Source organism: Capra hircus, chromosome 15 (assembly GCF_001704415.2).
Source record: "Capra hircus breed San Clemente chromosome 15, ASM170441v1, whole genome shotgun sequence".
Classification (NCBI taxonomy): domain Eukaryota; kingdom Metazoa; phylum Chordata; class Mammalia; order Artiodactyla; family Bovidae; genus Capra; species Capra hircus.
Window position 1 is genome coordinate 32,804,172 of NC_030822.1, and position 12,352 is coordinate 32,816,523.

General features: G+C 41.8%; 1 protein-coding gene across 1 annotated transcript; it reads left to right on the forward strand.

The window, feature by feature from the left end:
- Positions 8,442-9,479, forward strand: LOC102173954 (olfactory receptor 52I1-like). The gene has a single exon (XM_005689938.3). The coding sequence runs from the start codon at positions 8,457-8,459 to the stop codon at positions 9,477-9,479; it is 1,023 nt and encodes a 340-aa protein (XP_005689995.2). The 5' UTR covers positions 8,442-8,456.

The following is a 12,352-nucleotide window of genomic DNA, read 5'->3' on the forward strand; positions in this document are numbered from 1 at the left end:
TTCTTTGCATTGATCGCTGAGGAATGGTTTCTTATCTCTCCTTGCTATTCTTTGGAACTCTGCATTCAGATGCTTATATCTTTCCTTTTCTCCTTTGCTTTTCGCTTCAACAATACTTCATTTAAAAAAGAGTTAAGAAAGAAAGACCAAGAGGAAGTAACCAGTAAAACTGATAAAATAAAATGACTTGAGTTTGTACTATTTTATGCAAATAAGTTGGAAAACCTGGGTGAAACTGATAGCAATACAGTACAGTACAATACAATAAAATACTTTTGATCAAAGTTGTGCTGAAGAAATAAAGCAAAGAACTACTCTCTGGAAAAAGTAATTAATAAGTTCAGATGATTTCATAGGAGAGTCAAAAGACAAAAGAGAAATTTGCGGAAATAGAAAAATATCCAGTTTTCCCTACATAGAAAATGTTACATTTGTGGCTGAATCTGAGAAAGACTGTGTAGAAAAGGAAAAGGAAACTATAGATGAACTTCCTTATAAATATTGATACAAAAATATTAATTAAAATATCAGCAAATAGAATCCAACTGCATTATGAAAGCAATCCACCATGAACAAATGGGATTATCCAGTGAATGGAAATGTGGTTCAGTTATGTGAAATCTTTCATTTAAATCACCAAATTAACAGATCAAAGGAAAAAAATAACATTTTTTCCAGTAAAAAGGCTCTTGCCACCAATTGTCCATAAAGCGCTCAAATAAGAACTGATTGTAATTGATATGTGTACTTCATTCCTAAAGCCAGCATCTTACTTAAGGGGTAAATAGTAAACAACTACCATCAAGATCAGAAATAAGGCAAGAGTGTTCATTGCCTTAGATTGTGTCTGCTCAGAACCAGATCCTGAGTCGAGAATTTGAAAGGTCAAATATTACAACAGTAGTCCATTTTCTGCAGAGTGCCTCTGAAGATCATCTCAGTTCAGTTCAGTTCAGTCACTCAGTAGTGTCCGACTCTTTGTGACCCTATGAACTGCAGCACGCCAGGTCTCCCTGTCCATCACCAATTCCTGAAGTCCACCCAAACCCATGTCCATTGAGTCGGTGATGCCATCCAACCATCTCATCCTCTGTCGTCCCCTTCTCTTCCTGCCTTCAATCTTTCCCAGCATCAGTGTCTTTTCAGATGAGTCAGCTTTTTGCATCCGGTGGCTGAAGTATTGGAGTTTCAGCTTTAATATCAGTCCTTCCAATGAATATTCAGGACTGATCTCCTTTAGGATGGACTGGTTGGATCTCCTGGCAGTCCAAAGGACTCTCAAGAGTCTTCTCCAACACCACAGTTCAAAAGCATCAATTCTTCGGCACCCAGCATTCTTTATAGTCCAACTCTCACATCCATACATGACCACTGGAAAAACCATAGCCTTGACTAGACATGGGAGGGCTTTCTAAAAATGGCTGAATCTAGAGGCCTAAGACTTCACTTTAGGCCTTTCTCTTACCTTATTTAGATCCTGCTCTTCTCCTCTTCACTGGTCTGGTTCTTTCTATTTTTGTGTTTAATATGTATTTATTTGGTTGCGTCTGGTCTTAGTTGCAGCATGTGGGATCTTTTGTTGCAGTAGACTGACTCTCTAGTTATGGCAGGCAGGCAGGCTCAGTATTTGCTCCAAGGCATGTGGGATCTTAGTTCTCTGGCCAGGAATAAAACCTGTGACCCCTGCATCTCAAGGCAGATTCTTAATCACAGAACCACGAGGGAAATCCCTGGCCTGGTTCTTTCTTCTGCAGAAGGCTCTGTTCATCTGGCTGGGAAGATGGCACAGTTCAGTTCAGTTCAGTCGCTCAGTCATGTCCGACTCTTTGCAGATGGGGAAACAGTGCAAACAGTGGCAGACTTTATTTTGGGGGGCTCCTAAATCACTGCAGATGGTGACTGTAACCATGAAATTAAAAGACGCTTACTCCTTGAAAGAAAAGTTATGACCAACCTAGATAGCATATTTAAAAGCAGAGACATTACTTTACCAACAAAGGTCCATCTAATCAAGGCTATGGTTTTTCAGTGTTCATGTATGGATGTGAGAGTTGGACAGTGAAGAAGGCTGAGCGCTGAAGAATTGATGCTTTTGAACTGTGGTGTTGGAGAAGACTCTTGAGAGTCCCTTGGACTGGAAAGAGATCCAACCAGTCCATACTGAAGGAGATCAGCCCTGAGATTTCTTTGGAAGGAATGATGCTGAAGCTGAAACTCCAGTACTTTGGCCACCTCATGCGAAGAAGATCATCTAGACAGATAGCATCTCCCAAGAGGAATAGAAAGCAGGTATGCTGAATATGAGAGGTAATTTAGATAGACAGCCTAAAGGCTGTTATTTGCATCATTCCCTTGTCCATTCTTCTGGATGTAAATATGGTCCCAGGCACATAGGTTTGTAAGTGAACTCTGACATAACCATGTCACAAACAACACTACCTTGAGATCTGCCTCTTAGTTTTTAGTGGAACAGCATTATCAGATCATTCACAGAAGGAAGAGTCTCCTTCCTCAAACATTATCATGCAGTTTGGGGATCCAGAGGTGTGGGATGGTCATGATCAATTAACTTTCCCCAATAATGGGAAAGCAGGGAGCGCTTCACTGGTGACTCAGATGGTAAAGAATCTGCCTGCAATGCAAGAGACCCAGGTTTGATCCCCGGGTCAGGAAGATCCCCTGGAGAAGAGAAAGGCAACTCACTCCAGTATCCTTGCCTGGAGAACTCCATGGACAGAGGTATAGTCCATGGGGTCTCAAAGAGTCAGGACCTGACTGACCAAATAACACTTTTACTTTTTCACTTTCAAGAGCAAAAATGGCCATGGTGGTGGCATTAACTCTTTCCTCTTGTAGTAAACGTGAAATTATAGATATGTGGTTATTACTGTATTAGTTATCTTCCCTGTGTAACAAATTAGGCCAAATTAGCAACTTAGACAACAACACTTATTATCTTACAGTTTCTGATTGTCGGTGGGGTGAGGGCAAGAAGGTGGTCAGGAATCAGGAGATGGCTTAACTAGGTGCATCTAGCTCAGATTGTCTCACAGGTTGTGATGAAGGTGTTGGCCAGAACAGTAGTCATCTGAAAATTCATTTGGAGGAGGATTTGCTTCCAAGCTCACTCACATGGCTGGTGACAAGCCTCAGAAGATCCACTTCCAGGCTCACTCAGAGATACAATTTCCTTGCCATGTGGATCTCTCCACAGGGCCACCAATAACATGACTGGCTTACCTCAAAACCTCAGAAAGAGTGAGAAAGACAGCAAAACAAAATGGGCAAGTTGGAAGGCACAGTCTACTGGTAATTTAACCTTCAAAGTTACATTGCACCATTTTTGAAGCTTTCTACTCATTAGAAGTGAATTATTAGGTTGAACCCAGACTCAGGGCTTCCCTGTTGGCTCAGCGGTAAAGAATACATTGCCTTCTCCATAACACACAGTTAGAAGTATTTAAACAGTGAAGCCCAACATGAGTCCCCAGGCAGAATGCAGGAACTGAACAGAGAAGTGGACTTTGAGATATTAAGTATGCTATTGGTGTGAAGAGTTCTTCAAAAAGCAAAATAAATTATGAGTGCTAGAATTTGAATCATGACTCCGGTTTACTATTTTTGTAACCTTCTATATACCCTAATTTAATGTATAAAATATAGATGTAATAATGGTAGCTAAGTTCAGAGGGTTGTGAAAATTGAAAGAGATTTTTGAAAAATGTTTAGCCGAGTGCTTGGAATATAATAAATCTAACTAATCTTGGGCCTTCTGTTTTCCTTTCAGAATGCACTCTATTCTAACCCTTTAAGTATCCTCTGAGGACTTGAAGAAACAAAGACTCTTTAACCATTAGGCATCTGTCTCTCCCTGAAATCTGGAACACTCTAGGGACCAGAGCACAGACAAAAGTCTGTCTCTGGAGGAGTTACAGTGTTTGGCTGCTGGGCAGAGGCCACGGGAAACTGGGGTGTCCAGGGGAAAAGCAGGATGATAGAGAATCTAAACTGGGAAGAGGGCCCCGTTTAGGCCCCCTCTTGACCATGGGAGTCAAGAGACCCCCGTGGGAGGTCTTTGAAAGAGACAGCACTCCTCACTATGCCTCTGTGTTATTCATATTTGATCTTGTGTTGCTTCTCCTGATGGCTCCTGTATAAATCCCCTTTCTTTTGAATGAAAGAAATATGGACCACTATAGGAAGTCAAATAGAGCAAACTCCAGGGATGTGAGTAACTAACCTGGGAACTGGGTGTTGGGCTTGACAAAGTCTCAAAGCAGGGTCACCCTAGAAAGGAGGATATAAGCCTTCAGTGTGTTAGTCACTCAGTTGTGTTTGACTCTTTGCAAACCCATGGATTGTAGCTCGCCAGGTTCCTCTGTCCATGAGATTCTCTAGGCAATAATATTGGAATGGGTTGCCATTTCCTTCTTTAAGGGATCTTCTTGACACAGGAAGAGAACTCAGATCTCCTGCATTGTAGGCGGATTCTTTACGAGAAGACCATGAGCCCTCATCCCAACTAAAAAGGGCTGGTCAGTGGGTACTGCTCATACCAAGATCACATCTGGAAGTGACAGGACAATTAGGGAAGGAAAAGGAACAGGAATACATGACTATTTTGGTTCAAAGCCGAGAGAGGAAGGGGTAAGTCTAACCTTGAGGTGATGGAGAGAAGGTTTTCAGGGACTGAGGGGTTTGAGAGAGTAGAAACTGAGAAGTAGGGCTGATTTTGGTCACATGCTATGATTTTGGTCACATGCATGTGCTTTTGGTCACATGCTATGATTTTGGCCACATGCATGTGCTTTTGGTCACATGCTATGATTTTGGTCACATGCATGTGCTTTTGGTCATAGAGGAGAGGCATTGTTTATCATAAACACAAAGGTTCCATTCGACCGAATTATGCATTACTACTTTTAGCTTTTGATGTTTTTCAGTCGCTAAGTCCTGTCCAACTCTTTGCAACCCCATGGACTCTAACCTGCCCAGCTCCTCTGTTCATGGGATTTCCCAGGCAAGAATAGTGGAATGGATTGCCATTTCCTTCTCCTGGGGATCTTCGTGGACCAGGGATTGATCAAAGACTCTGCTCCTGCATTGGCAGGTGGATTCCTTACCACTGAGCCACCACAGAAGCATGCTTTTACCTTTAGGACAATTTTGACTTGAATTACTTCCCATCCTTTAAATAGGAATAAAAAAATCTTCATATACCCTATGATTTAGTTAAGTGACTTGTTTTAGTTTTTCTCTAGTAATTGACTTTCCAGATCTTCCGTGAATGTCTCTGCAAGGTTGAAGGCAGAGACAGGTTCTGGGCTGGAAATGTCTTAGGAGAGATCGGCTAGACCTTTCTGAAGAACAGTGTATTTCAATAACCAGAAAGCAATTGTGTCTGTATATTGATCTGGGTAGTGGCCATGAGGATGTGTTTATGTGCTGACTTTATAAAACTTTATCAACTACAAGTCTTCTGTGCATTTTACAGTATGTATATCACATGCTGTGTGCTCAGTAAGTAGCTCAGTAGTGTCTGACCCTTTCAGACCCCATGCACAATAACCCACTAGTCTCCTCTGTCCATGGGAATTTTCTGGGCAAGAATACTGGAGTGAGTTGCCATTTCCTATCCAGGGGATCTTCCCGACCCAGGGATTGAACCCACATCTCTTGCATCTCCTGCATTGGCAGGCAGATTCCTTACCATTGTGCCACCTGGGAAGCCCATGTATATCATACTTCAAAAACTTAACCAAAAATATTAGAGACCAAGCAGTGATGTTAAGTGTTTGGATAGGTCAAGTAGAGTAAAGACTGAAAAGAAAACACTGGATTGGCAACATGTCACTGATGGAGATGATTGTTGAACTTAGCAAGAAAATTTTCAGGAGCAGTAGATTGAAGAGTAAAAAAAAGGCCAGCCAAATCAATTATCCTGTCATTTGAAAGGACTAATAATGTATGTGAACATCTAGCAGTGCTAATCAAGAAGGAAAAGGAATGAGGGGGGAAAATCTTTCAAAAGAATGAAAGGTATGACTATAATTTGCCAGAGTTAGAGAGAGGAAAGATGGGCAAGCGTTAGTTCAGACTGCCCATAGAAGAAAGGAAGATTTATACAGAGCAGAGATGCAGAGAGGAAGACCTTGGATGAGAGGTGGGTTAAGGGAGGAAGAATTCTGGTTCCTCAAACTCTTTCTTTGACTATTTGAGGAAGGATGCTCAACCTTGAGTTTATAGCATCCAGGAAACATACAGAAATCTTAAGGATATCCTGAAAAACTTTTTTTTTTAAACTCTGCATTATTTTTCTACTTCAGAAAGCTTTCCCTTCTCCTCTCATGATCTATCACTGAAGATGTTTCAGTGGCTAGACACAGCAAGGTTCTCTGATCATGAAACATACCATTACATCACTCATTCTGTTTCATTATAAGGCATTTCTTATGTTCAGGGTTTTAGTTTGTCTGTTTAAACAAACACTACAGTTTGCAATCATATATATCCCAGAAATATGGCTTTTTAGAAAACTTCAGAGGACTCTCATCAAGGCTGCTGTTGGCACCTCAGTGTGGAATCAGTTAGTGGTAGACACTCTAGGGGATAAATGGAAGGGTAACATATATTTACATGTTACCTGGTTAGACTTGAGAACCAGGTAAACGTTTGTCTAATGAATTATAATTTTACTTGCTCCGTCATGTCTGACCCTTTATGACCCCATGGACTGTAGCCTGCCAAGTTCCTCTGTCTATGAGATTTACCCCTTCTCTAGGAGATCTTCCTGACCCAGGGATCAAACCTGGGTCTCCTGCTTTGCAGGTGGATTCTTTACTGTCTAAGCCATGAGGGAAGCCCAATGTTCGTTTAGTGCTTGGCTAAAAAAGAAAATGGTACAGTAGCTGATCAGATTCTGAAACCAGTACTCCATCAATCTTATCTACTTAAATCTTTAGGGAAAAGCCAGTCTGATGAGAAATCCAAGAAGGGTCAAGAATTCAAAATCATTGCAGATAGTGACTGCAGCTATGAAATTAAGACACTACGTGCTCCTTGGAAGAAAAGCTATGACAAACCTAGACAGAATATTAAAAAGCAGAGACATTACTTTGCCAACAAAGGTCCATATAGTCAAAGGTATGGTTTTTCCAATAGTCACGTATGGATGTGAGAGCTGGACCATAAAGTAGGTTGAGTGCTGAAGAACTGATGCTTTTGAACTGTGGTTCTGGAGAAGACTCTTGAGAGTCTCTTGGACTTTAAGCAGGTCAAACCGGTCAACCCTAAAGGAAATCAACCCTGAATATTCATTGGAAGGACTGATGCTGAAGTTGAAGCTCCAATACTTTGGCTACCTGATGTGAAGAGCTGACTCATTAGAAAAGACCCCGATGCTGGGAAAGATATAAAGCAGGAGGAGAAGGAGATGACAGAGGACAAGATGGTTGGATGGAATCACTGACTCAATGGACATGAGTTTGAGCAAGCTCCAGGAGTTGGTGATGGACAGGGAGGCCTGGTGTGCTGCAGTCCATGGGGTTGCAAACAGTGGGACATGACTGAGCGACTGAACAACAACAAGTGAAGGCAGTGTCCAGGGATATGGAAAGTTCTTAGCCTATATGCCCCTGACTGAGGGGAGGGATAGGAGGTGAATGATAACAATAGGCTAGTGTTCAGGGTTAGTAAATAACCACACTTCATATGAGATTGCCTGGAAAGAGTCCTCAGGCTATAAATGACTATCGTAAAGTAAACACACTCACACAATTGGTGCGGTAAACCACTAGCTTAATGTCTTGAGAAATGCAATATTAGGGCACTGAGAGGTTGAGGAAGGAAAAGCTACAAAATGTTACCTGTTCAATCTTAAGAAGTTTCACACAACAATTATTAAATATTATGAACTGAACATACAAAAGTAAAACAAAAAACCTTTCTTTTGTTTCTGTTTCATCCATCCATTCATTCAACTGTTTGCTATAATGAGTACATATATCTACTTTTAATGGATGTGTACACAACAGCTGTGGGTCACACTCTTGGCATAAGGGATAAGGTCATGAGCAAGACACACATAACTGAATATAAGAAAATCACAGGTAGAGTACTTAAAAGGTCAATTTAGGTCCCTCTGAGGTCAGCATGGATGAGTCCCTCTATGTAATTTAGGTTTGGCATGGGATGGGTCAGGAAGTAGAGAAGACTTCCCAAAGGATGTAACTCAAGATCTTTGAATAATGATAGACATTAGTAAAGCAACGAATACTGAGAATGATGGAAGGTGGAGCAGGAAAACTTTGTCACATGTCAGTTCCTTAAATCTGTGGCCCACTGAGTTGAGAATAATATCAGGCTCTTTTAACACCAGAGCTGGGAACACGTCATACAGGATTGTATCCTTTTCTTACCTAATTTTATACATTAACAGGAAAGCAGTCTCATCTGTGATGCTGGGGTCACCCTACAACCATACAGCAGAAGCCCCTGCCACCTTCATCCTGGTGGGTATCCCAGGTTTGCAGTCCTTTCATCTTTGGCTGGCTCTCTCACTGAGCACCATGTATACCACAGCCCTGTTAGGAAACACCCTCATAGTGGCCGTCATCTGGGTGGATTCCACTCTACAGGAGCCCATGTACTGCTTCCTGTGTGTTCTGGCTGCCGTGGACATGGTTATGGCCTCCTCGGTGGTGCCCAAGATGGTGAGCATCTTCTCCTCAGGAGACAACGCCATCAGCTTTAATGCTTGTTTCACTCAGATGTATTTTGTCCATGCAGCCGCAGCTGTGGAGACGGGGCTACTGCTGGCCATGGCTTTTGACCGCTATGTGGCCATCTGTAAGCCCCTACACTATAAGAGAATTCTCACACCTCGAGTGATGCTGGGAATGAGTGTGACTATCATCATCAGAGCTATTATGTCGATGACTCCACTGAGCTGGATGGTGAGTCATCTGCCCTTCTGTGGCTCCAACGTGGTTCTCCATTCCTACTGTGAGCATATGGCTGTGGCCAAGTTGGCTTGTGCTGACCCCAGGCCCAGTAGTCTTTATAGCCTGATTGTTTCCTCCATTATTGTGGGTTCTGATGTGGCCTTTATTGCTGCCTCCTATATCCTGATTCTCCAGACAGTATTCAGTTTGTCCTCGAAGAATGCTCAGTTAAAAGCATTAAGTACATGTGGCTCCCATGTGGGGATTATGGCTCTGTACTACCTGCCTGGGATGGCATCCATCTATGTGGCCTGGCTGGGGGAGGACACAGTGCCTTTGTGCACCCAAGTGCTATTAGCTGACTTCTATCTGATCATCCCACCATCTTTGAACCCCATCATCTATGGCCTAAGGATGAAGCAAATACGGACGCAAACCTGGGGTCTGCTGATTCACTGCCTCTTTAACCACTCCAACTTGGGTTCAGGAACTCAGGCCCTTGAGCAAACCAGACAACTTCAAAGATGCCCTAGCTAACCTGGACAGTTTGGTTCACCTGACACCATACAAGGTCTAAGTAAAGAAGCTGTGAAGTTTAACTTTACCTAACTATTCAATTTTAGCAAGGATGTCAATGAAATGATTTATTTTCTGATGAATATAATGGTTTGAATAAACTAGTATTTGAATCAGAGATAAGTCTGAGCAGAGAATATAGATTTGGATTTTTCCTTCCTTAGATTCTGACCTACATTTCCAATGTAATATCCTACCAGACCCTCTGCAGAAGAAACCAACTGTTGGGTGCAATGTCTGATTGATTTTCTCACAACTGTTCTCCTTATATGATTATATGCAAGCAACTGTTAATATATAGTACACTGACCTCTGGGCTATTGATTAATCCACTCAACTTGGATCATGTGCTCATACCTGGAATGGAGTCTGTCTCCAGTTAAAATGGATTCCAGCTTATCTGAGAAGATATAAACTTGGAATCACTGATGGTGGACATTTTCTAACACATGTACTTGGAAAGTGAAATCTGTTCAAAAATTGGTTCTTTGGTTCTAATTCATTTTGAACACACAAGTAAATCCCTGTTATTATGTACTATAAGATGTACCTCTATTCCCTATGTACCTAGTATTGTACAGGAAGTTGCAATGGTGTCCTAATCACCAGCTTTTTGTTTGTAAACAATGGAAGCTAAGGCAATGTGAGTTTGCTTTTATTTTCTCCTTTCAGAAAGTTTTAATTTCTATAGTCAGTATATGTTAAAGAGAAAGGGATTTCATATGTAAGAGATACATATATTTGACTCTGGTGTATTGGAAAGTCTTAATAAAATATAGTTTCCAAATAAGAGTTGATGGCAAGTTACTGTATCTGTGTCTTAAAATTTCCTTTGTACTGATGGGGAAACAATGATAATTATAAAATGCATTGAAGATTAAATTTCAAAATGAGCACATAGAACAATGCCTTGTATACATGCTGTGCATACTTTAAAATATACCCAATAATATGTAATTTCATAATTTTAAGGGGTAGTCATAGGTACTGTTGATATTGTAAACCTGAGTAGATAAGCATGTACAAAGTAACTGTTCCAAAGAGATCTGATGTTCAACCACCTAGCAGCCATCAGTTCAGTTCAGTTCAGTTCAGTCGCTCAGTCGTGTCTGACTCTTTGTGACCCCATGAATCGCAGCACGCCAGGCCTCCCTGTCCATCACCAAATCCCGGAGTTCACTCAGACTCATGTCCATTGAGTCAGTGATGCCATCCAGCCATCTCATCCTCAGTCGTCCCCTTCATCTCCTGCCCCCAATCCCTCCCAGCATCAGAGTCTTTTCCAATGAGTCAACTCTTCGCATGAGGTGGCCAAAGTACGGAGTTTCAGCTTTAGCATCATTCCTTCCAAAGAAATCCCAGGGTTGATCTCCTTCAGAATGGACTGGTTGGATCTCCTTGCAGTCCAAGGGACTCTCAAGAGTCTTCTCCAACACCACAGTTCAAAAGCATTAATTCATCGGTGCTCAGCCTTCTTCACAGTCCAACTCTCACATCCATACATGACTACTGGAAAAACCATAGCCTTGCTAGATGGACCTTAGCCGGCAAAGTAATGTCTCTGCTTTTGAATATACTATCTAGGTTAATCATAACTTTTCTTCCAAAGAGTAAGCGTCTTTTAATTTCAACCTAGCAGCCATAGATTTTCCTAATATTGCTATTATTTACTTGCTTAGAATGAATTCTATTTCTGAAAATCAAACAAGTAGGAATCAATCTCTAAAAATCAGATAAACTTATTTTGGGCCTTGTTTTCTTTTCAGAATATGCATTATATTCTTCTATTAGTTATCCTCTGAGGACATGAAACAAACGCTCTTCCACTAAGCACCTGTCTCTCCCTGCAATCTAGAAAGCTCCCTTGGGCCAGAGAACAGGGAAATATCATTCACTGGAGGAGTTATAGTGTTTGTCTGCTGGGCAGAGGTCAAGGGAAGCTGAGGTGTCCGGGGGAAAAGCAGGGTGACAGAGAATCTGAAGGGAAAGAGGGCTCCCAACGGGAGGGCTCTGAAAGTGGCAACACTCCTCGTCGTGCCTCCATGTTGTTCATGTTTGATCTTGTGTTGCTCTTCCTGAAGGGTCCTGTATAAATCCCCCTTCTTTTGGGTGAAAGAACCAGAGGAAGTCAAATAGAGAAAACTCCGGGATGTGAGTAACTAACCTGGGGACTGGGTGTTTGGCTTGATGAAGTCTCAAAGCCACGGTCACCCTAGAAAGGAGGATATAAGCAACTCCACTACAAAGGGCTGGCCAGGTCTCGTGGGTACTGCTGATACCAAGATCACATTCTGGAAATCATGGGACAACTGGGGAGATAAAAGGAACAGGATATACATGATTATTTTGGTTCAAAGCTGAGAGAGGAAGGGGTGAGTCTAACCTGGATTGAAGGCGAGAGGGTTTTCAGGGACTAACAGGGGTTGAGAGAATAGAAACTGAGCAGTAAGTCTGATTGGGAGCATGTGCTTTTGGTCATAGAGGGGAGGCATTGATTTATCATGAACACAAAGGCTCCATTTGACTGAATTATGGATCACCATTTTACCTTAAGACAATTTTCATTTGAATTATTTCCCATCCTTTAAATAGAGATAAAATTTCCTGACATATCCTATGATTTTGTTATTGAATGAAGTGTCTTGTCTAAGCTTTTCTTTAGTATTGGCTCTCCAGCTATTCAAGCGAATGTCTCTGCAGGGTTGAAGGCAGAGGCAGATTGTGGTCTGGAAATGTTTTAGGAGAGCTTGGCCAGAGCTTTCTGAAGAACAGTGCACTTCAAGAACCAGGAAGCAATTGTATTTCTTGATCTTGGTAGGTAGTGGCCATGAGGG